Raw genomic sequence first — 25343 nt, 5'->3', positions numbered from 1 at the left:
AGGACAGGGAAGGTGGAAAGAGGCTGTTCCTTGGAAGGATCTATAGGATCCTGCTTGGTTACAGAAACACAGGAACAAGAGCAGGTTCTGGCACGTTCCTGGAAGGAAATTAGGCATTTGAGTTTGGACACGTTTTCCCAGGCTTTGGAACCGCTGGTGGAGATGTGTCCAGTAAGTTGGATAGACCATTTGCAGCTCTGGAGCATTCCGGAATGATGAGGAGGTTCAGGAGTCATTAGCAAGCAGGAGGTTGTTAAAACCGTGGGAGTGGGTGAGAGCCGCAGAGGAGGCAGGCAGCTCAGCGGTAGAAAACCCAACAACGCTGCAACGAAAAGCCAGGCCCTGGAGGCTGAGAACCTAGCAGTCATCACTGGGGTATGTTGAAAATCTGGGGTTGTGGGGGGGCGCGGGCGCCAACTCTGGAAACAGTACTCCAAGGGTGCCAGGAAGGAAGGTGTGGTCAGCAAGTTCAAATGCTGGGGAGGGGCGAGCAGGGGCTACAAAGCACTCACTGGCTTCTGGCAACTGAGAGGTCAGTGCGGACTTGGAGGGGCGGGTGCATAAGCCCAGGGTTGGAGGAGAGGGAGAGGGGAGTGTCAGCTCAGTTCCGGGGAGTAAGTCACCTGTTTGGGCACCGTGACCCCAGCATCTCTCTTTGGGACAAGTTTCGGCAGGGGAGGAGGTTCGGGAAGATCGAACACAGAGGAGAGCGCTTTGGGGTCCGGGCCTGACCGCCGAAGCGAGGTGCGAGGAGCCGGGCTGGTCCTGACCCCCGGCGGCTGCGGGAGCGCTTCCGGCCGAGGGACCCATCGCCGCCGCGGCGCCCCTGGGGCGCTCAAGTTTCCAGTTGGCCGCGCGGCCCGGTAGCGGCGCTCCAGGTAGCGGCGGCCAGGCCCGGTGGGCGGGCGGCGGGCAGGGCAGACCTGCGCGGCGGCGGCCCGGCCCGCACCGCTCTGTTGCCGGCTCCTCGCTTCCTCTCCGCTCCGCGCCCAGGTAGGTCACCGGCTGGGGCGGCGCGAGGCCCCCGGGCTTCTCCCCTGCGGAGGCGGCCCTCCTCCTGCCTCCCGGCGGGCCCGGGAGGTCCGGGCCCGGGACGCCGCAGCACCGCGCCCTCGGAGCGCCGGTCCCCGCCCCTGCTGCGGGACTCTCCGCAGGCTCCCGCCCAGCGCCAGCGGCGGGCAAGGCCTGGCCGGGGCCGGCTCGCCCCGGCAGCAGTGCTCGGCAGTCTTTCCGCGGTGCTGGCTGTGCGCCCTGCCCCGCTCCGCCACCTGTGTTCCAGCCTGCGGGCCGCCCCCATCGGCCCACGGCATGGCCCTGTCCCCTGAACCCGGTGAGTGCGCGCGATGCTGCGCTCCTGACCTTGGGCCCACGCCCCGTGGCCCCCGGCTGCCCGGGGCGGGAGTCGGAGCGCCCCGGGGTGGGAACTAAGGTCCTGGGCTTCCTCGCCCGCTGAGAAGGTGGCTCCGACCCTAGGCTCATCGCTTGCCAGGGCTCTGGCCTCTCCCAGTCCCTGTGGTAGCTTAGGGTCAGAGTCCTCGGGTGAGCCCCCCCGCCGCATCTCGGCTCCCTGGCGACTGATTTCGGATTCGAAAGGTTTAGAGAAATTAAGGGATCTGGGACTTGCCGCCACTTAAGTACCTGGACAAATTTCTGGGTGCTTGAGGACTGGCCAGATGCCAACAGCTTAAGACTTCCACCTGAAGGCAAGGGGATGGACAGGATGGCAAGGTGATGGGATCATTGGAGGCCTTCATCCTTACCTCTTTGGCTCTTTCCAGGCAAGGGAGGTAAGTATACTGCATCTGGCAGTCTGCTTGATGCCCTTGAACTTCCTGGTAGTTGCTTTGCCAGTGGAACTGCTTGACTTGGCTGGCAGAGGCCTCTGGAGCAGGAGAGGCTTGCTAACTAGAGTGTCATTTCCCCTAACTGTTGGGTCCTCCTGTGTGAGTGGAACCTTGGTGATGATCAATTAGCAAAGGAGCTGAGTGAAGAAAGCTGGAAACACTACGAGGAATTTCAGCATGGTCCTGAGCCCTTGTTGACTATCCCCCCTGGATGTGCTAACCAACATTTGGCCACTTTAGGGAGAAATTGGCTGCAACTGGAACTCCCGTAGGAGAAATTCCTCCCCTGACTGAAGCATCAGTGGTAGCTGTAGAGCCAGGCAGACACAGAGCCTCTGTCAGCCCTCACCTTCTAGTGCACTGATAGCTAGTTTGGAGTAGCTGTGTGCTGTGCTTAGTTGCTCAGTCGTGTCCAACTCTTTGCAACCCCATGGACTGTAGCCCTCCAGGCTCCTTTGTCCATAGAATTTTCCAGGCAAGAATACTGGAGTGGGTTGTCGTTTCCTACTCCTGACCTGCCTACAACTCTGGCAGCAACTCTGAGGAGCTGCTCTGAAGATGCCTGTTTGGGGCTGCCCTAAGAACTACAGGACTTTCATGAGTGGCCTGTGGGAGACTCTTGGACCTCTGAGCCCGACCCTCAGCCCAACCTCTGTTCTTCAGAGATCCTCAGTAAGGGGTGAGGGACTCTCAGCAAAGTCAAGAAGCTTTTGGAGAGATGACCTCTGCTTTCCTTGTCTTCACGCTAGGTCTGTCCTCTTTAGATGGCTTTGAAATCAATTCCTGGTCTTGAAAATATCACGGGCAGATAAGATACGGCCTTAGGGTTAAGCACAGAGAATATCTTCTCTCCCCGAAAGCTGCTCATTGGTCTTTCGGTTCTTCCCCCACAAATATTAATCTCTTATTTCTAATGTGTGCTGCTGCATATCTAGGACAGGAGATCATGGCTTTGGGCTCTGATCTAGCAGGGGCTAGGCCTGAAGAGGGTGGGCTCCTGACCTGAGTGCTGGCCATGCAGTCAGCAAGAAGTATCACTTATAGAGGAGAAAGGTTATTTTTCCTGATCTAGTTTCACATTTGAACATGGTTTCCTTTTTCTTGAACCCAAATAGGAGTTGAGACAGTACCTGGCACATATTAGTGCTCAGTAAATAATGCTGAATGTAAGGATCTGGTGTCTAGATGAAAGGTCATGTTCATTTTCTCTGTTGGACTTTCTCACAGCTAGTATCAGGATGATAATGATGTCAAGAGATAATACTTATAAAACACATATTATGTGCCTGGTACTATTCTAAGCACTTACACATGCTAACTGATTGTCATGGCAACCTATGAGGTTGGCACTGTTATTATCCCCATTTTATAGGGAATAAAACTGAACCAGAGAAATCAGTAACTTGTCCAAGGTTACGTAACTTAGTGGTGAAGCAAAATTCAAACCTGAGAAGTCTGGCTTGAGTCCATATTCTTAACCACATACCGTACTGACTCTTGACATTGACGTAGGTAGATTCACCACTTAGCTCGTTGACTCATTCATTAAGTTATGCATTCATTCATTCAACAGATATTTCTTGATACTTACGATGAGGATTCAACAGTGAATGAGAGGGGCAAGGTCTGTCATGAAGGTGATACACAATGAGCGAAACCCCTTTGCCCAACCTTTCTTTGAGTCATGCACACCTCAGAAATGAGGAGAAAATGAACCCCATATGGGCAAGGCCACAGCATCCTTTTGGGGAGAGGGGAGTGGTATCTTTTTGGGTAAGACATAATTTGATTCCAGCCTTTCCTGTTTGTTGGGATTTTGTAAGGGACAGTTGAGTGGTAAAAGTGAAAGCAGCCTGATTTGGCACAATAATTTTACATCCTTGAACCTAATAAATATTGTAGGTTTTTATATGATGGAAATGAAAATAAAAAATTGTTTGTAGTCTGGTCTCCTGGGCAGGAAATGCAGGCCTGGGCCTGGTTATTATAGATTGTCTTTTTTTTTCTTAAAGTCTATTTTTAAAAATTGAGATATAGTTCATGGGTAATATTATATCAGTTATAGGTATACAACATAGTGATTCATAATTTCTAAAGGTTATATTCCATTTATAATTATTGTAAATTATTGGCTATATTCCCTGTGTTGTACAATATGTGCTTGTAGCTTATTTATTCTATACATAATAGTTTGGGCCTCCTTATCTCCTACCCCTATCGTGTCCCACCCCCTTTCCTTTCCCTACTGGTAATTGCTAGTGAGTCCACTATCCTGTCTCTGTTTCCTTTTTGTTGTAGTCATCAGTTTGTTGTACTTGTTAGATTCCACATGTAAGTCATATCATACAGTATTTGTCTTTTTCTGTCTGACTTATTTAACTTAGTATAATACCTTCCAAGTCTATCCATATTATTGCAAATGGCAAAATATTCTTTCTTATGGCTGAGAATTCTATTGTATATATGTCCACATCTTCTCTATCTGTTCATTGTTGATGGACACTTAGGCTGCTTGCATATCTTGGGGATTGTAAATAATGTTGCTCTGATCATTGGGGTACTTTTGAATTAGTATTTTCATTTTTTCAGATCTATATCCAGGAGTGGAATTTTTGGGTCATATGGTAGTTCTTTTAGGATTTTAAATAGCTCCACTGGAATTCCATCACCTCCATTAGCTTTGTTCGTAGTGATGCTTTCTAAGGCCCACTTGACTTCACATTCCAGGATGTCTAGTTCTAGGTGAGTGATCATACTATCGTGATTATCTGGGTCGTGAAGCTCTTTTTTGTACAGTTCTGTGTATTCTTGCCACCTCTTCTTAATATCTTCTGCTTCTGTTAGATCCATACCATTTCTGTCCTTTATTGAGCCATCTTTGCATGAAATGTTCCCCTGGTATCTCTAATTTTCTTGAAGAGATCTCTAGTCTTTCCCATTCTGTTGTTTTCCTCTATTGCATTGATCGCTGAGGAAGGCTTTCTTATCTCTCCTTGCTAGTCTTTGGAACTCTGCATTCAGATGCTTATATCTTTCCTTTTCTCCTTTGCTTTTCGCTTCTCTTCTTTTCACAGCTTCCCAGGCCTCCCCAGACAGCCATTTTGCTTTTTTGCATTTCTTTTCCATGGGGATGATCTTGATCTCTGTCTCCTGTACAATGTCACGAACCTCCGTCCATAGTTCATCAGGCACTCTATCTATCAGATCTAGTCCCTTGAATCTACTTCTCACTTCCACTGTATAATCATAAGGGATTTGATTTAGGTCATACCTGAATGGTCTAGTGGTTTTCCCTACTTTCTTCAAGTCTGAATTTGGCAATAAGGAGTTCATGATCTGAGCCACAGTCAGCAAAAACAATACCGGGAGCTGACTGTATAGAGCTCCCGGTCTTGTTTTTGCTGACTGTATAGAGCTTCTCCATCTCTGGTTGCAAAGAATATAATCAATCTGATTTTGGTGTTGACCATTTGGTGATGTCCATGTGTAGAGTCTTCTCTTGTGTTGTTGGAAGAGGGTGTTTGCTATGACCAGTGAGTTCTCTTGGCAAAACTCTATTAGCCTTTGCCCTGCTTCATTCCGTATTCCAAGGCCAAATTTGCCTGTTACTCCAGGTGCTTCTTGACTTCCTACTTTTGCATTCCAGTCCCCTATAATGAAAAGCACATCTTTTTGGGGTGTTAGTTCTAAAAGGTCTTGTAGGTCTTCATAGAACCTTTCAACTTCAGCTTCTTCAGCATTACTGGTTGGGGCATAGACTTGGATTACTGTGATACTGAATGGTTTGCCTTGGAAAAATTTGGCTTAAAGCTCAACATTCAGAAAACTAAGATTATGGCATCTGGTCCCATCACTTCATGGGAAATAGATGGGGAAACAGTGGAAACAGTGTCAGACTTTATTTTTTGGGCTCCAAAATCACTGCAGATGGTGATTGCAGCCATGAAATTAAAAGACGCTTACTCCTTGGAAGGAAAGTTATGACCAACCTAGATAGCATATTCAAAAGCAGAGAAATTACTTTGCCAACAAAGGTCTGTCTAGTCAAGGCTATGGTTTTTCCAGTAGTCTTGTATGGATGTGAGAGTTGGAATGTGAAGAAAGCTGAGCACCGAAGAAATGATACTTTTGAACTGTGGTGTTGGAGAAGACTCTTGAGAGTCCCTTGGACTGCAAGGAGATCCAACCAGTCCATTCTAAAGGAGATCAGTCCTGGGTGTTCTTTGGAAGGAATGATGCTAAAGCTGAAACTCCAGTGCTTTGGCCACCTCATGCGAAGAGTTGACTCATTGGAAAAGACTGATGCTGGGAGGGGTTGGGGGCAGGAGGAGAAGGGGACAACAAAGGATGAGATGGCTGGATGGCATTACTGACTCGATAGACGTGATTTTGAGTGAACTCCAGGAGTTGGTGATGGACAGGGAGGCCTGGCGTGCTGCGATTCATGGGGTCACAAAGAGTCGGACACGACTGAGCGACTGAACTGAACTGATGGTAGTTCTATGTTTAGTTTTTTGATTTTCCACAGTGGCTGCCCCAATTTACATTCCTCCTAACAGTGTATGAGGGTTCCCTTTTCTCCACATCCTCGCTAACATTTTTAATTTGTGGTCTTTTCGATGATAGCCATTCTGACAGGTGGGAGATGATATCTCATTGTGGTTTTAATTTGCATTTCTCTTATTAATGATGTTGAGCATCTTTTCATGTGCCTGTTGGCCATCTGTATGTCTTCTTTTGAAACATGTCTATTGAGGTCTTCTATGCACTTTTTAATTGAGTTGTTTGTATTTTTGATGTTGAGTTGAATGAGGTGTTTATATATTTTGGTTATTAGCCCCCTATTGGTTATATCATTAGCAGTATATTCTTCCATTCAGTAGTATCATAGATTGTCTTAATGTTCTTTTACCGGCTTTGAGTTTGGGACCAGTGCTCCTCAGTCTAGGGGGACTTCTGGGCCATGAGGAGCAGAGATGTATTAGGCTCAAGGAGGAATTTTTAGTTCACGAGCAAAGTTTGCTCTCCCAAGACAAAGCCACAGTTACCTTCAAAACTGCTGCTCTTCTGGAGGGTCTTGCATCCCTCCAGTGGGACCCTTGGCCATTGTCCCAGCCTGTGTCATTGTAGTGGGGCTGCTGCCCATCTCTCTTTGGACGTGATGGAGTAGATCTCATGCTAATCGCTGGGGCCTGGGAAGGCAGCTTTTTCTAGATTGGAAAATGAAGGCTCAAAGTGGAAGGCATTTTCCAAAGCCTATGCCCAGGATATGCATAGGTATTTTTCCCTAGGGTGTCAGTGGTGGAAGGGTCAAATAAGTGTGTTGGATTACACAAAGTCAAGCAGCTTTTAAAAAGTTATTCTTTGTTTAGTTTTGTCTGTGTTGGCTCTTCGTTACTGTGCACGGGCTTTTCTCCAGTTGCGGTGAGCGGGGGCTACTCTCTAGCTGGGGCGTGCAGGCTTCACTGCAGTGGCTTCCCTTGTTGTAGCTGACTGGCTCTAGGGTGCACAGGCTCAGTATTGTGGTGCGAAGAGTTTGTCACCCTGCGGCGTGTGGGATCTTCCTAGACCAAGAATCGAACCCATGTCCTCAGCATTGGCAGGTGGATTCCCAACCACTGGACCAGCAGAGTAGTCCCCTCAAGCAGCTTTCTTGACCAGAGGATTTCTAAATGTTTAGAATCTGCTAGTAGGAATCGTATGTGTGAATTTCCATGAAGGACTATGGTATGCAGTATCGTATGTTCTACACACCACACTTTGGAAAATGCTTGTTTAGACCAGAACTTTCCAGGGTCTGGTTAAAGATCTAGAATAAGACTCCCTGGATGTGATACGTCCAAGTCGGTTCTCAGATGCACGGGCTAGGATGCTCCATGGCAACCCCATCCTAACCCCACTCCTGCCCCAAACACACTAGCCAAAGGAATCATTTGCCTCTCCTCCCTCTGGCAAAATAGTACTAAGGGCTCAGGTTTTTTTTTTTCCCCCTCCATTTTAAGGTCATTTAATTATTTAATGAATACACATGACTGTCCCTCTAGGTTGCTTGTAGCCTGCTGGTCGCACTGTTTATGAAACAGCTGTGAGGACAGGTGGGTCATAATCTCTGGGTAGCTAAAGCCCAGCAGCAGCCCGAGGATCGTGTGTCAACCCTGTAATCCCACTCTGTACGCACAGGAATTATCTGCCGCTCAGGAAGGCACAACCTCACGATTGGACATGAGGAGGTGACTCAGGCCCAAGCCAGGGCTAGAGCCAGCCTCCCAGTAAACAAGTGGCCCCATCCTCTCTGGGCGCTTCTCCCCAGGGTTTCAACAGCACCAACAGAAATAGCCCTGTTGCTCATGGTTATTTCCCAGACCCACGCCACTGCTCTGAGTCCCTGGGAGGCCGCGTGTCTGTTGTGAGCTTCCCCACAGAGGACTGTCCTCCTCCTAAAGGGCAGGTGAGGAGTGGGACTTCGCGCCCTGGGAGGCTGTAGTGATCCGCCTGGAGCCCGGCAGCTGCTGGCGGCTGCATCCAGCCGGCCCTCAGGAGGCTTCTCCAAGCTGGAGGCCCACGTGGGAGCTGACGGCGGCAGTAAGGAGCGGAGGCTGGGGCAGGTGGGAGGCGCTTCTTTCCCCGGGGTGCGTGGGTGGGCCAGCAGGCCCGCTGCTCTGGCTGAGCTGGTCAGGTTGCCCTGTCATCTGCGATGTGCAGCTCCCTTCTGGGAAAGGAGCGGATCGAGGCAGTCTCTCATCCTCACCTGCTCCCGCCCTTCTCTCCCCTTGAGCTTCTGTCCTTTCCCTCCGGTGGGGGAGGGGCTGGCATTGGCAACTGGCCCAGAGCCCCCTCCCCCCACACCACCAGTCTTGGGGTGCTCCTAGAAAGGTTGCTTTGGGGCGGGGGGCCCTCTGAGGGGACCAGGACAGGCTCGTAAGATGAGCCGGGTCGTGAGGCAGAGCCTGAAGTGAGGTTCAGAAACGGAAGCGGCGCAGGTGATGGTATCGCAGCCAGTGCTCAGCTTTCAGGAGGGGTCTGGACGTTCGAGGGAGGGGGTGGCTTATCGGCTGTGGTTGGTCGGGAAGGCTCACTCTTGCTTAGGGCAGCAGCAGCAGCTTGAGTTTCCTGCTCTGAGGGGGCTGTGAGTAGGGGCAGGACACGCTTTCTGGACACCATGATAGCTGGCATTACCTGGGCCCTTTAGGACTCTTGGAAATTTTCCACTTCCATTTCATATTCACGGAAGAATTTCCAGCCCAGACGTGTCCTGCTGTTGCTCAGGGCTGCTTACAGATATGCAAAGCAGAGACCTCCCACCCCAGCAGCAGACGGAGCCCAGCTAGCTGCACTCACACTGACTCAGCTCAGCCTCCCGGGCAGCACGTAGCCTTTGGTCCGAGTGCGTCACCTGGATGGCATCCTCAGGAGCAGCCATGGGGACCCCAGCGCCAGGCGCAGGTCTGTGTCATGGGTTCTGACCAGGGGAGTCTGGCAGGAGTAAGAAACAGCTTCATTTGTGTAGTGATGGGATTTTTAAGAGGCACTGTGCCCCTTTTCTGGAGAGGCTGTGATGCCGTGAAAAAGTGCCTGTTGAAATTGGCGGCATATTACAGCTTTCTAACTTTGGGACACTTTGCCGTCAAGCTCACTGGAGGGTGTGGTATTCTATGTCACAACGACATAAGCCAATGCCAGTGAATTCACAGTTTAGCCTTCCAAGCATGCTGGTTTCAGCTGACAAGTGGTTGAAAGTCAGGCTTGAACTGGCAGTTGGAGCTGAAGCTCTGCTGGGCTTTCCTCCACATGCCTGGCCTGGCCAGGGTCTCTGGGTCTGAGAAGAGAGGCAGGCTCTGGAGGAAGGGGTTGGCAGGTGGGACTTGTCTGCCAATGATATGCAGAAGACAATAAATATCCAGAAGGCTCCTAAGACCCACTGACTTAGCCCAGCACACTGGCTGGGTTACTTGGTCAATTCTAAGGTATGGAGTAGTCTTCACCAGTTATTTAAGATATTGGTAGTGGTGCTGCAGGGGATTCATATGGATACTGACACAAAGAGGTCTGTGGGGAGATGGTACTCTGTGATTCTCAAGTCTTTGGTGTGCCCTGTGAATCTGGGGTGAAGAGGCTATGGAATGCAGCATTTTCCTAATTATTAACCCCAGGACCTGTTTCATAGCAACAGGTATTGACTTCTAATGAGAACCAATATGGAAAAGACTGACTTAAGCTATTTGAGCTAAAGAAAAAGGAAGATCACTTGTAGAAGAATGCATCCTGTAAAGTATGTTTAGTTGACTTGAGTAAACTAAAAATGCTTCATGGAAAAATTGGCAGGATCTGGCATAAGACCCCTCAGACACAAAAGACACCCCTAAGTGGCCCACTTTTGAGGGGATGTGGCTGGGTCATGCTTGTGTATATTTAGTGGGGTATAAGGAGGCGGTGGTGAGCAGTCTCTGTGATGCTATCGCAGCTAAAGGGCTAAAGCTAATGCAGAGATAGGTCTTAAAGGTGGAATTCCTTTTGGACTGGCCTCTTTCTGGTGTGGAGTAGGTGGGAGAGGACCCTGATGACCAAAATATGGGATGTAGACATTTGATTAGTTTTCATATTTTTCTCTTTTTGGAACTCTTGAGTCTATTCATTTTCTTTTTCTTTTCTTTGTTTTTGTGAAAATGACATTACAATAGCATCAACGATAAATCAAATATTGCCTTTCCCACTGGCAGTCCTGCCATCTGGTCATTTAACTGTGTCTCTTGCAGCCCTGGTCCATAAGGGGATGCATTTTCGTATCATTGTAATCAAAGCTTGGGAACAGTTTCATGTATTAGTTTTTTCATTTGCTGTTATCTCACAAGGTATTTTTTTATGTGATGGCACTGTCCTCATGATTATAATTTTGGTTGCTTCATGTTCTTTTTCGTGTTCTTTTTCAGATGAGTATGCTCTCATCTGAACCTTTTAAGGCTATTTCTATGAAGAGTGCAGGTAAACATCTTTGTGCATTTTCCTTCCTTCAGTTTCTTTTCTTAGAAGCAGTTTCTCAAGTGGGCTTATTCTTTCAGATGCTTGAATGCTTTATGGCTTTTGCTGCCCCTTGCCTGGAGCCCTTTAAAGATCTGGAAAGCTGTACTTGGCAGAGGCCTTAGAATTGGGGGATGGGGAACAAAGTTGGTCCAGCTTTGTTCACCCCTAACAGCTCCTCCTGGGTCCAGCTCTTTGTCTTTCTTCCATTTCTTTCTTCTGTCACCTTCTTCTCTGGCCTCTGCTCTGATGGTTTCCAGCTTCCTCTTCTCTGCTATCAGGGTGTGGAAATCTCCATAGCCAGCTGTTCCTCTTTGTCTTTGCAGGATGCTTATCTTGGTCTCTGCTGCCACAGACCAGCACAGTTGCATCCTGGGCTGCCTCTCTCCTTCCACTCAAGTCCCAAGGGGTGAGAGAGGCCCAGGAAAGGCCTGGCCCTGGGGGTGGAAGGAAGGAGGAAATTGGTTTCACAGTTGAAGGGCCTGGAGAGGTTTTATAGAATACCTCTCTATATAGCCTGCCCTTTAAACAGCCTGCTTTCCTCCTTCCTGTCTGTGTCATGAATTAGATCCGCAGGCCGCAGAAAAGACCAGAGCAGCAAGCCCTCCTGGAACCAGAAACCTCACTGGTACCTAGAATTACGGTGCTTAGAACTGAGAGGGCCTTGGAGACCACTTAGTCTAGTTCCTTTATCTCACAGATGAGAACATAGAGAGTGACTGCCCCCAACTGCTCAGCATCCCTCCTCCCCTGAAAGTGCTTCCTCTCCCTGCCAGAGAGCAGCCGGGCACTGTCTCAACCTTCATCCTCTGTCTGCCTGATGAAACCACCGTCCCTCTTTAAACCCTCCTTAAAGAAACCGGATTGACAGAAAGCTCCCCTCCTAGAGCTGTTCCTGGTGAAGGTGGCTTATGGAAGGGATACAGTATTGGTCTTCTCCATAGGTGGGATGCTGGGGACAGCAAGGGGACCTGCCCTGACCCCCAAATGGGCAGAGAGAAGCAGCACAGTTTAGGGGTTCAGAGGACAGATGCCAGAACCAGATTCGTGGGCTCAGAGCCCCTGAGCAGAGGCTCAGAGAGGAAAGGGATGGGAGCCAGTGGCTGGGAACAGTGCAGGTCATGGCCTGCTTATTAGAAGTGTGACCCTGGGCAAATTAGCTGTCTGTGCCTTCATTCTGTCATCTGTAAAATGGGAACAACTAGGATTAACTGAGTTAACATGTATAGGGGTTGACAGAGTGCACTTACTACATGCTATATAAGTGCTGAAAGACAGGCAAAGAAAAGAATCAACCAGGCGATTTAGGCTGACTCCTGATAGTGAGAAGCCAGTGTGCAGAGGAGGTAAGGGCGAGCTTCTTTGAGGATGTGAGTCTTCAGCCGGGCTGTGAGAGGTAAAGAGTCTCCCTGTCCCCAGATGTTTATGTTATTGGCTGTCCTGTTAGAGGTTCCAGAGGGTTTGGGAGATGGTGCAACTGTGGTTTCCTTTCAGCAACAGTTCTCATTTTGTGTAGTGAGGAATGCAGCTGTGGATCTCCTGGGTTCTTACGCCGACCGTTAGAGCCTTTGGGCTTTGGCCTTCCTCTCTATGCAGTGGGGAGTAGGTTTGGTCACTGTAACATCCCGCATGGCCGCCTCATTGTCTGCAGGAGGGGGTTCTGAACTCTTCCCCTCCGCAGGAGGTGGGAAGGGTGGGGCTTGCCCGTTCATGAGGATTCCCTGGATTTGGGAACCAGTAGAACCCCTGGTTGATCAGTTCATGCTTTCACTTCTGAACGTTTGCTTTCTCATGAGGTGTAAGTGGGCCTGTACCTTTCACAGTCACTCGCTTAGGGAGCTAGTTGTAAAAACTGGCCTGTTGGGTTTGATCCGGGGAATTGCTGAGTAGACAGCCGACCCCAAAGACTGGGGCACCTGGCTCTTTTTTCAGTGCCTTCTCCTGCCCTGCACACCAGTGACTCAGGTGGTCTAGTAGTTCTTGGCTCACGTTGGTTCTCTTTTTCTGCCAGCCGAGATGCCGCGCCAATTCCCCAAGCTGAACATCTCTGAGGTGGATGAGCAAGTCCGGCTCCTGGCCGAGAAGGTGTTTGCGAAAGTACTCCGAGAAGAGGACAGCAAAGATGCCCTGTCCCTCTTCACAGTCCCCGAGGACTGCCCCATTGGACAGAAGGAGGCCAAGGAGAGGGAGCTGCAGAAGGAGCTGGCAGAGCAGAAGTCTTTGGAGACGGCGAAAAGGTTTGTCCCCTGAGCCTGGGTAGGGTTGTGTAGACACAAGTGGGCTGCAGATGCTTGTCTTGTGATGAGGCGCCTTGTGTGAAATCGGCTGTCCTGGGAGCTGAGTTTAATTCTTAACCAAGACTATTTAACTCACCATGTATTCACTGAAGGGTGTTGTGCCTTTGGTTGAAAAGATCAAAAACCACTTTCTGTACTGCTGTTTTAAAAACAAATCATGTACCTAAATACTCACAATTTCCAAATAACATTTGCATCTTCTTTCTAGAAACTTGAGGACTTCTCGGGAAACATCAATTTTACTTCTTTCATCACTTGACAAGTACTTTGTGTTGTTAATTAACTCAGCTCACTATTTGCCAAGTGTTGTGCTGGGCACTGGGGATATATTAATGAACTAGATACAGTCCCTGCCGTGTAGAGCTTACAGTTGGTCTAGACGATAATTGACTGGACAGATTAATTGAGAAATGACAAGTTGTGATAACTGCTGTGTCAGTCAGAGTCTAACCAGAAAAGCAGAAACTCCTTGAGTATTGGGAGTAGGATGTTTTCTCCGGAAATTGGTTACAGAGGTGATAGAGAACCAAGCAGTGGGGAGAAAGGCTGCCCAGAGAGTAGACACAGTAGCAAGCAGCTGTCACCCCAGACTGGAGGGACAGTGGAGGGAAGTGGGGTTGCTGGAGCTTCAGGTGGAGGAGTTGGAACTGTGGTGGCCTTTCCAATAGAAACTGGAGCTTAGTGGGGTGACGCAACAGCTCCAGATATGGCCTCCAAAGGCAGAGATGGAGACAAGAGATACCTGGCTTTAATCTTTCTGGCACGTTCTGGTTTCCCCCACTGGTTGCCATTGTCCAAGCCTAGCCAGAAGCCAGCTGACACATGGAGAGGGAGAGTCCTTTTTCAGATTGGGTAGCTAGGGAAGGTGACATTGTAGCTGATGCAAGGGTGTAACGGAGTCAGCTGCTGTAGAGCTGGGGAGCACCTTATAGGTGGAGGAGCCAGGACAAAGGCCCTTAGGTATCTTCAGGGAGGCCTGTGTACGGTAGAGGTGTGGTTAAGGGTGAAGTGCCATGATCTGCATCTGGAGGGGTAGACAGGGCCCAGATCAGATTGGCCTGTGCTCCCTGATAAGTAGTTTGGATCTTTAAGTGCTTTGGGAAGCCTTCACCTTTCAGTTCATCTCCTCCGTGTTGTGCTGTGTGCTTAGTTGCTCAGTCGTGTCCAACTCTTTGTGACCCCCATGGACTAGCCTGCCAGGCTCCTCCCTCCATGGGATTCTCCAGGCAAGAATACTGGAGTGGGCTGCCATTTCCTTCTCGAGGGGATCTTCCCGACCCAGGGATCGAACCTGCATCTCCCGTGTCTCCTCCATTGCAGGTGGAGCCTTTCCCCTCTGAGCCATCTGGGAAGCCCATCTCACCCAGGAGAGCAGAATTAAAGAATAGAAAGCTTTGAGAAAGTGTCTCGTGGGGCTCTAGCTAGGTGCCCGCCTGGCCGGCACACTGCGGACCTGAATAGCTAGGGTAGTGGAACCTGAGCCCTCTCTGCGACCCAGTCCATCGCCAGGTCCTTCCTAAGGTACCGCCTCATTTTAAAAGGCAAGTCCTTTCCTTTCTTGATAGTATAGAACTTCAGTACTTTGGTAACATTTTTTAGGAAAGTAGTAAAAAAATCAAGTATTGGTATAAGGGCAAGAACAGAGCTTTATTGTGCAGAGTATAAGTGCTTTCCTTCCTCTGAGGGGCTGTAAGCCTGTAAAGTGAAGGGGTCGTTGGTGTCGTTAGCCAGTGAGGTGGTCACAAGTTACCCTGGAGAGTAAAGCAGAGCCTGACTGTGGAGCCCCTCGCCCATACTTTGCTGGCTGAATAGATGTTATGAAGTGAATGCTCTGCAGGACCTTCTGTCTTCTGAATTGAGCATTTTGGACCGTTAATAATGAGAAGAGAAGGAGTCCTGACATTTTGCATTACTAGAAATGATAGGTTTCTGAGGTCAGTTTCCTACAGAGAGACACTGGACCTGACATCTGCAAAAGAGATTCTTCTGTTATCAATGACCAGGCTAACAGCTAGCCTTCCTACTCTTGAATCCAAATGATGCTCCATGGTTTCCAGAAATTCCTCAGCAACCTTCTCTCCAGAAGTTTCATTCTTTCCCTACTTGTTAGGTTATGGTGGTCTTGGTTTGCATCTGTCTGCCCCCTTTGACTGGAAGCTCCCTGGGGACTGTGTCTGGCTCCCACTATATCCCAAGGATCCAGCCCAGAACCTAACCTGTGTTGGTGAGCAGTGGTAGTGTGGTAGGAGAAAGACATCCCGTTTCTCCACTGCTGCCACAGACGCCACCTCAGAGTGGGCACGGCTCCCTGGACTGCTGTGCTCTGCTACTCATTGGGATGCTCTGTGACTTTGGGCCCTTAGGAAACTTCTCTGTGCCCCAGTTTTTCACCATCTGTAAAGTAAGACCAGTCAAGAGCTACTTTCATGGGATGTTGTGAGCAGTGAGGGAATTAACATGCAAAAGGCTTAGGGCAGGGCCTGGATCACGGTAAGCCCCATGGAAATTTTAACTGTTCAACTTCCTGTAGCAGAGATGGGCAGCAACCTTACGGCGGGCTAAGTTAATCTGTATAGTAAACTTTGTCATTCAGTTGTTCAGTAGCGTCCAACTCTGCAATCCCATGGACTGTAGCATGTCAGGCTCCCCTGTCCTGAAGTTTGCTCAAATTTGTGTCCATTGAGTCGGTGATGCCATCCAACCATCTCATCCTTTGTCACCCTCTACTCCTCTCCCTCAGTCTTTTGCAGAATCAGGGTCTTTTCCAATGAGTCTGCTCTTCACATCAGGTGGTCAAAGTCTTGTAGCTTCAGCTTTAGCATCAGTTCTTCCAATGAATATTCAGGGTTGATTTTATTTAGGATTGACTGGTTTGATCTCCTTGCTTCCAGGGGACTCTCAAGAGTCTTCCAGCACCACAGCTCAAAAGCATCAACTCTTTGGTGCTCAGTCTTCTTTATGGTCCAACTCTCACATCTGTACTTGACTACTGGAAAAATCATAGCTTTGACTAGATGGACCTTTGAATGCGAAGAAATGCCTCTGCCTTTTAATACACTGTGTAGGTTTGTTATAGCTTTTCTTCCAAGAAGCAAGTGTCTTAATTTTGTGGCTGTAGTCACTGTCTGCAGTGATTTTGGAGTCCAAGAAAATAAAACCTGCCACTGCTTGCACTTTTATCCCATCTATTTGCCATTAAGTGATGAGACTGAGTTCTATTATCTTAGTTTTCTGAATGTTGTTTTTTTTTTTGAATGTTGAGTTTTAAGCCAGCTTTTTCACTCTCCTCTTTCACCTTCATCAAGAGGTTCTTTAGTTTCTCTTCACTTTTAGCCATTAGACTGGTATTATCTGCTTGTCTGAGGTTGTCGATAACTTCTCCTGGCAATCTTGATTCCAGATTGTGATTCATTCAGCCTAGCATTTTGCCTAATGTACTCTGCATATAAGTTAAATAAGCAGAGTGACAATATACAGCCTTGACTTACTCCTTTCCCAGTTTTGAACCTGCCCATTGTTCCATGTCCAGTTCTGACTGTTGCTTCTTGACCTGCATATAGTTTCCTCAGGAGGCTGGTAAGGTGGTCTGGTATTCCCATCTTGAAGAATTTCCCACAGTTTGTTGTACAAACTTTAGCATAGTCAATGAAGCAGAAGTAGATGTTTTTCTGGAATTCTCTTGCTTTCTCTATGATCCAACGGATGTTGGCAATTTGATCTCTGGTTCCTCTGCCTTTTCTAAATCCAGCTTGTACATCTGGAAGTTCTCCATTCACATACTGTTGAAGCTTGGCGTGGAGGATTTTGAGCATTGCCTTGCTAACATGTGAAATGAGTGTGTCGGTATGATAGTTTGAACATGCTTTGGGATTCTTTTTTCCAGTCCTGTGGCCATGGCTGAGTTTTCCAAATTTGCTGGCATATTGAGTGTAGCACTTTGATAGCATTGTCCTTTAGGATTTTAAATAGCTCAGCTGAAATTCCATCACCTCCACTGGCTTTGTTTATAGTATTGCTTCCTAAGGCTCACCTGACTTCACACTCCAGGATGTCTGGCTCTAGCTCTAGGTGAGTGACCTCACCATCCTCATTACGTGGGTCATTAAGATCTTTTTTGTACAGTTCTTCTGTGTATTCTTGCCACCTCTTCTTAGTCTCTTCTGCTTTTGTTAGGTCCATATTAAGCTTATCAAGTGGATATTCTTATCTTGATTTTGCAGATTAGGACACATAGCCAGTAAGTGACCCAGGTCTTTTGAATGTAGAACCTCACACTTTAACCACAAAGCTATCCCGTCTCCAGTCAGGCCTGGGGTCCTTGGTTCCATGTGGAGACACTGGGGACTGTTCTCCAGGATGTAATTGCTGGCTGCTGAATGAAACGGAGGGAAACCTGGGCCACAGCTCCCTGCTGCCCACTGGCTCCTTTTCTTCCAAAGTACAATCTGGCCCCTGGACTACTGGTCAGACATCCTGGTATCCTCTGGAGCTGTGCACCCCCAGTTGTGGCTTTCAGCCTCGCTGCTCAGTAGAGGCACTGTTATGCAAATATTCAGATGTGAACTGTCTGGAGGAGAAACCCTCTCTGCAGCTTCCTCTTTTTCTCTCGCTTGTCCCTGACACTCTGGAACATAAATGGTAACATGGAGCCCTCCCACAAGGAACCCCCAGGCCTGGAGCCAGAAGCAGGTTTCCAGATACCCAGTCTGTGGATTTGTGTTTCAAACTGTGACATTAGATGGGACTTCCAGTTTGGAAAAAGGTCTCCCTCGCCCTGGCTCCTCAGACAAGCCCGAAAGTTTCTGGTACTTACAGAAAGCTTTTTTGTACAACCATTCTCTTTTTCTCTCTTATTATTAAAAAAATAAAAATAAAAAAAACTATTTAAAGTCTAATGTAAAGGCACTAGCTAGAGCTTGGAAGTAAAAGAGCTTCTTAGAAAAAGAATGAGAAACTTGGATTGTGAGTAAGAAAGATGAGCCCCTAAAATATGGAGGCTGTTGTCAGGATTCCAGCAGTTCTAAGAGCTGAACTGGGCTCAGTCATAAACCTCCCAGGGCTGGGGGCCCTCTCCAGGGAGCTGGCACACCAGGCTGCTCAAAGAGGCGCTTGGTTTGCAGGCCAGATCAGGAGGTCAGCAGTGACGTCTTGCTGCGGGGACCTCTCTGCCTCCTTAGGAAGATGACATTGACCAGGTCTCTGTTGAGACTCAAGGTGCGTCAAGGTGAGCGGGAGGGGTAGGCTGTCTATGGAATCAAAGTTAGGAGGCAAAGAAAAGAAGACTGAAAAACCCTGCTGGCACCCGGAAGCTCTCTGTTGTTCACTTTTTATCTCATTATCTCACCTAGCCAGAGCTCACCCACCCTGCAAATATACATAGCTGGAATGTAGCCAGCATGGGTGACAACCCTGTAACAATATCTGATGTGCAGCCAAAATGCACATCAGGGCTCCTTCGGCGCTCTACTTCTTCTTCTCGTTTTTAAGCAGCTTTATTGAGGTGTAATTCACATACCATATAATCCATTCATTTAAAGTGTATGATTCAGTGGTTTTTTAGTATATTTGCAAAGTGCAACCATCACCACAGTCAATTTTAGAACATTTTTCAACCCCTCCCCCCTGAAAGAAATCCTGTATGTTTTAGCTGTCATCCCCCCAATTCTCTCATCCCATCTTCTGTTCTTGTTTCACACTGAGTTCTAATAAGCTTGGTTATTTTGTTTCTTATCCTGTGACAGATTTAAGGAAGCAAATTAAAAGTAAGAGAGGGACGTCTATAGGCAGAGTCACAGGTATGTTGTGCGGTGATTACGAACTCAGACTTTGGAACCAGACCAGCTGGGTTCAAGTGATGTCCTGTGTCTTACGACTGAGTGGCCTCAGGTGAGGACCTTAAGTTCCTATTTCCTGATCTGCAAAACGAGGATGATGGACCTACCTTGTGAGAATTAAATGAGCTAATAAGGATGACTGCTTAGCACTCGTGCTTAGACATCATTAGTGTTCCTGTTTTTGTTATTATTTAACAGTTCACAGTGAAAGAAGAAACAGAATAATTATGAAAATCAGACGCAAGAATTCAAAGCACAGCAGTCTTGGGCCAAAATGTCTCTAAGCTGGTGACTGAATAAGGTGATGATGACACTGAGTCACGGAAAGAAGTTTCAATTATGTTCAGCATGCACTGGTTCAGATACAGGAATTATGAATTTCATTTTTAAAAGCCACACTGAAGTTTTTTTTTTTATTTAGAGTATAAAGGGGACAGCCATCTGATAGGAAGAGCCAACTCATTGGAAAAGACCCTGATGCTGGGAAAGATTGAGGGCAAGAGAAGGGGAAAGACGGAGGATGAGATTGTTGGCTGGACTTGAGTTTGAGTAAAGTCTAGGAGATAGTGAAGGACAGGGAAGCCTGGTGTGCTGCAGCCCATGGGGTCGCAAAGAGTCAGACACGACAGCGACTGAACAACAACAAAAGGGGACAGAGTTTATTTGAAAAATTTAGCTCCAGAACAGTCACTTCCCTGAGTAAACTAGAGAAACATACCTGTTATGAATCGAACATAGCACAGCTAAATCATTTTGTTTTATGAAACTTCTTACATCGGGCTAAGTCACGTCTAAGTTCAGGGCCATTGACAAAGGAGATTCATTTGAAACAGGTTAATTTATCTGCTTTTAACGTTAAGAGAGTTTAAGACTTGAGGAAGACCATACTTCAGTGTGCTCTCTGGGGAGGAAGAGTAGCTGAGAAGGACTGGGGAGAGGGAGAGCGAGGTCCATAGAGAGCGACACATGGTCAGGAGCAGTGGGAGGACAGTGGTAGGTCTCAGGGAGGTGAAGGGAGAGATGGAGGTTCTGAGCCTTCATCCCTGGTGGGCTTCAGTGTGCAAGTCGGCTGCACCCATGCAGTCAGACACACCAAGTGTGTGCCCTCTGCACACCCACCTTTTGGCGCCCACCATGCAGCATGTGTCTTAGTCGGCTTGCCTGCCTTCTCCCTTTCAGACAGGCTGAGGCCTCTGGTTTCAATCACAGAGTAGGTGCCAGCTCCTCAACTGCTCCTCTGCTTAGACCCAGGACCCCACTTGCACGTGAATCAGTGGAAGCAGTGGGAGCAGATGGGCCTGTGGAAGAGGGAACTGCCTGCCCCACTTAAAACCATTCAGGTTCAGATTGTTCATAAAACCTTGTGCTGGTGTCTGACTCCTGCTTCCAGCCTTTAGCACAGTAATTCTCATCTGGAGTGGTCTGGGCTTTCAAAACAACGTGTGTGTGTGTGTGTCTGTGTGTGTGTGTCTGTGTGTGTGTGTGTCTGTGTCTGTGTGTGTGTCTGTGTGTGTCAGTCTGTGTGTGTGTGTGTGTGTGTCTGTGTGTGTGTCTGTGTGTGTGTGTGTGTGTGTGTGTAGAGGGGCTTCAAACAAGTCTCCCATTCGGGAACGTTCCCCTCTCCCTCTGGGAATGAGGCAGCGAGCCTTCTCTGACCCTCCTGCTCTCGTCTCATCACACTACCCACGTCGTGTGATGGTAATCTATTGAAATGTCTGGACATCGAGGTCAGCCTCTGGAGTCAGAGGAGTATTTTGTCTACCCGTCTAGCCCCAGGACCGGGCACATCGTTGCTGAGTAAAGTGAAATCCTCTGTGCCTCCTGACCCGCTGTATGTCGTTCAGAGCCTTTGGTGAAAGGTTGCCCTGGCCAGACCTCACAGGGCAGTGGCTGCAGGCCCCTGAGAAGATGCTGACTCTTCTCTGGGAGAGCGTGGAGGCTCTGGGGCTCTTAACTGGAGTGCCTAGGGGCAGGGAAGGGCAGGGTGAGGGTGGGAGCCCAGAGAGTGGCAGGGGCAGGCAAGGGCCATAGGCAAGGTGCTGAGAGACGCCTGCTAACAGCCCAGGCGACCAGGTCGTGTCCTGAGCCGAGGGTCTGGTGGGACAGGAAGGTCCCTATGGCCAGGAGGGAGGACAGAGCTGCTCTGGGCCCATTGGGCCCGCGGGCTTGGCCTGGAGCTGGTGTCCTGATAGCCCTGCTCCCTGCCAGTTCTTGGGCAGCAGTGCGTTTCTGCCAGGTGGACCTGCGGGTGGGGAAGGGAGAGGGTTGGGTCAGCTTTGGCAGAGCCAGCCGGGTTACTCTGTGTCCCAAGGGCTCACACGAGGGGCAGCAGGCGGAACTGCGGATAGACAGATCTTGGCCCATGACAAGGAGTGCTTTCTAGCAGTGGCAACAGGTCGTGTTTTGCTCACCTTGTATTTGCGTGTTTGGCACTGGCATGGCTCAGAGTAGGTCCTTGGGAAATGGTTTTTGAATAAATGGTTGACTGCTGACGTCTTATTCAGAAATGTAGTGAGCTGTCCATCACTGGATGTATTCAGACAAAGGCTCCCTTCAAGGATTGGGGTGTGTAGCTTTAAAATCCTTTCCTGCCAGGATACTGCATGGTTCTGTAATTCAGAAAAAGCATTTGGTAACTTCATTGTTGTGATGCAGGTGGGGCTTCAGACAGCCATGAGAGGGCTGGGACACACACACACACTCTCCGTCACTCAGCTGCCGCTCTGCACCTTTGTGGCTGAGCCTCAGCTGCCCAGAATGGGCACGAGATGTGGACGTGCGGTAGACAGAGTTTCTAGAGCGTCCCCCCAGAGGTGTCCGTCCCTAATCTCCAGACCCTCTGAATGTGACGAGGCATTGCTCCTGTGATTACGTTGTGCTGTGCGGCTCAGCGGACCTGAAGGCAGGGAGGTGAGTGGGCCTGACCTGATCACAGCAGCAGTTGGTGCAGGGAGTTTGCTCAGGGGTCACGGAGGGGAGGTCAGAGATTCCCAGTGCCAGAGCCAGACACTGCGCCAGGCTTAGAAGATGGAGGCGCTGTGTGCAAGAATTAGAGGGCGAGCCTTGTCCCATAGCCAGTGAGGAGCCAGGGCCTCAGTGTAGGGCCACATGCAGATGAATTCTCCAACTGCCTGCGTGAAAGCAGACTCTTTCCTAGGGTCTCCAGTTCAGAGGCTAGTGTGGCCAACCTCCAGGTTTTGGCCTTTTGACACCCTGGGCATGCATAGAGCCCAGCCGCGCCCACCTGGACGTTTCACGTATAGATCTGTGGGCCAGCAAGTGGGGATGGCTTGCGGTCACCGGGCTTGTGTTTATCGTGCAGCCGTAGAAGATGAATGCAGGGCCCTCTCCTTGCGCTCTGTTACGTTTTTCCAGTTTTCTTAGAGACAAGCCTAATGGTAGCTCTGCTTATTCCAAGCACTTGCCTAGGGTGTCTGGGCCCAATCTGTTGTTAAACCTGTACCTTATCCCTACAAAGTCTGTGTTCACCTGTGATAATTCTGGAGCTCACCTGGTGACCAAGACTAGAGTCATCGTGGATGTCTTCAAGAAGGAGAATTGAGGAGAGGAGGGGAGCCAGCTGGTGGCTTATTCATGGGGGCAGAGGAATATGGTCATTTCTCGGATAAGCCTGGTGGCCTCTTTCCTTAAGCAGCCTTCCCACTTTCTGATCATGGTTGGTGTTGTTGGTTTTTTTTAAATTTCTTACCTGTTTGTCATCTTAGATATCATCTTGCTTCTCCTTAGCAGGATTGGTCCTCAGGCAACATTGGCTGAGGCTTGTGGGGTGAAGTTGGCAGAGGGATTAAAACAGTGGCCTGGTAGACATGAGTGACATGGAAGCCAGTCTTACAGGGTCTGGCTGAACCTGTCAGAAAATGAGAGGGAGCCTGAAGTAATGGCTCCTCTAGGTGTGAACATCTGAAAGATGCTAAAGTGGGAACCTCATCACTTCCGGTGAGTCTGCCTCTAAGGAATGATTGACAGGTGTGAGTTGGCATCTTCCTTGGAATGGGATGTTTGACTCAGCTCCATGTGATGGATGGATGGCGGGCTCAGAAAAGCCTGACTAGATATTCCTGGAGTTCAGCCTGGGTTTCCTGAACAACCCAGTACATCTTTTATGCAGGGGCAGGGGCAGGGCAAAGACAGACTTCTGAAAAAGGACCACCTCCACTTTCCAAGTATAAACAGGTCCCTGAGGAGGTGATAACACATATGGACAGATAAGAACCGAGAGCTGTGGCAAGCAGTAGGTGACAGAGCAGGGAACTGTTTTCCTGAAAAATCGGCTGTGGGAAGAGGTTTGGCCAAGGGCCAGGAGGAAGACAGCTGCTTCCGGGTCAGTCATAAGGTCTGTTTACTGATTTCTCCACACCCTGTATTTGTCACTGGTGCCTGGAGAAGGGGGCAGGTGCTAGGGGCTCTGAAGGGTCACGGTTGTCACTGAGTCCTTCGCTGGTGGCTGTAGGCTCTGGTTGTGCTGGGACAGTACCCAGGACACTGCTGGGCCCCATGGCACAGGAGGGCAAGCAGTCAGCTGGTTGCTGGCATCGGACATCACTGGGCAGCGGTGGTGGGTTTCCTCGGAGACAGAAAGAGACACGGGAGAGGGGAGTGCTGATGGCGTTACCTCCCTGCTGCTGAGCTCCCTGCCCAGGGATCCTAGAGCTTATGGTGGTGTCATTTGAAACATTACTGATTAGTTAATGAGGAAGGTGAGTGTTCACAAAACAGCCTTGCAAATAAGCATGAGCTCACGAGTTTGTGAAATCATCTTTTGGTGTCAAGGTGGCAGGTGAAATTGATGCCGATCAGTCGCTTTCCCATTACAGAGCTACAGATCTGTGCCTGAGCCAGCAGCAGGTGGCAGGTACTGCCAGGCTGGAGGAAGGAGCAGCAGGGGAGCTGGGGTGCCAGGGAGGTGGGAAGCTGAGTGCTAGCTGCCTGGCTAGGACTTCGTAGAAGTCCTTTCACATTCTGGACCCCTGACTCTTCCTTTGTGAAAACAGGAGGTGGACTGGCTGACTGTCAGTCTCTGGCTCCAGTGCCCCAAATTATCAACATTGTGAAATGTGCTGTAATTGAGACCCTTCACAGGCTGGAACTCAGAGTTTGGCTTATCTGAAGATGGCATGCTGGCCAGTTTGACATCGTCCTCACCTCTTCTGCCCTTGGTGTTAGACCCCTGCTGTGTGGTCTGTTCTCTGTCTCCTGAGATATTTGCCTATTTACTTGCTCCACGTGTCATGCAAACACAGCCCAAGCAGTTCTTAGTGGCTGCATAGAGGGGTGTCTGGAGTATTGCATGTGGAGAGACATGTGTGAGAGGAAGGCATGAATAATTAGAAACTTCTTAACTGTAGGGCCAGCACCGCTGATTAATCAGAGCCAAATTCTCCTGCCATGTCTGTAACAGAGTGTCTTCACTCTCCCCGATTAGCTGCTGTTGTCTCTCACTTTTGCTTGTCCTTGACTTTTAGAAAGAAAAGTTTTAAGATGATTCGATCCCAGTCCCTGTCTCTGCAAATGCCGACACAGCAAGATTGGAAGGGTCCCCCGACAGCCAGTCCGACCATATCTCCTGCAACCCCCGTGCTCCCCGGAGCCACTCCCCTGCCTGTGCCCGCACCCTATGCCGTGCCCGAGTTCCAGCGGGTCACCATCAGTGGAGACTACTGTGCCGGGGTAAGGCTCTCTGGAGGCTGTGTGAGTGTTGCATAGCGCGCCTTGTACAAAAGCTGGGGTCCCTGGGGTCACGCCCAGACCCCAAAGCCTGGCTTGGCCTGTGAGTGTCTGGGAGGTGGCGGGCAGACATCTGGAGAGAAGGAGGGTTCCAGGCAAGGTGGCGGGTGTGGGTGTGTGTCTAGGGTACTGCTGTCCTTGTGGGGACGGCCTGGGGCTGCAGGCTGGCACATCGAGTGGCCTGTAGTTTCCATATGGGCTCTGGGCCCAGAACCCTGCTCTCCCTGTAGCCCATTGGAGATGGTTTCAGTTTGGGCCCTTCAGAGTTCTCAGATGTTGAATGGTTTCAAGTCCTGGTGTTGATTGGTTTGCCTGCCATCAGTTATTGCTGATTTAGCTCTTCCTCTGTGCTTGGACTCATGTTCTTAAATACAGACCAGACCCTCGAACCGGAAAGAGAGAATCTTGACAAGAATGTGATCAAGCTTAGTTTGCACCAAGTCAGTTAACGTAGCCACTGAAAATGTGCGAATTTCACCTGGTTGGATGCTGAATTTTTATTGCTTCTTGAAGAGAAATATCACTTAGCACCAGGTTTGGTTCTGCCTTCCTGGCCCTCAACCTACTACTCATGCCTCAGTTGGCTTGTTATTCTTTCTTCTTTTTAA

General features: G+C 49.2%; 1 protein-coding gene across 6 annotated transcripts in view; it reads left to right on the top strand.

The window, feature by feature from the left end:
- The first annotated feature begins 233 nt into the window (after nt 1–233).
- The window catches only part of AMPD3 (adenosine monophosphate deaminase 3), a 50580-nt gene continuing 25470 nt past the window's right edge, over nt 234–25343 (top strand). Inside the window, exons 1-4 of one of the 6 annotated variants that reach the window (XM_040258388.1) lie at nt 8204–8426; nt 9076–9287; nt 12871–13096; nt 24474–24678. In XM_040258388.1, the coding sequence (XP_040114322.1) occupies nt 9242–9287; nt 12871–13096; nt 24474–24678 (477 nt within the window). In that variant the 5' untranslated portion in view covers nt 8204–8426; nt 9076–9241. Of the gene's footprint in view, nt 376–912; nt 994–1102; nt 1331–8203; nt 8427–8852; nt 9288–12870; nt 13097–24473; nt 24679–25343 lie in introns of those variants that run through there. The other 5 variants (XM_040258394.1, XM_040258392.1, XM_040258390.1 and 2 more) reach the window with 5 other exon arrangements.

The sequence above is a fragment of the Oryx dammah genome, unplaced genomic scaffold, assembly GCF_014754425.2.
Source record: "Oryx dammah isolate SB20612 unplaced genomic scaffold, SCBI_Odam_1.1 HiC_scaffold_17, whole genome shotgun sequence".
In the NCBI taxonomy this organism is placed as follows: Eukaryota; Metazoa; Chordata; class Mammalia; order Artiodactyla; family Bovidae; genus Oryx; species Oryx dammah.
The sequence above is the reverse complement of the archived record's forward strand: the minus strand, read 5'-3'. Positions and strand labels throughout refer to the sequence as shown.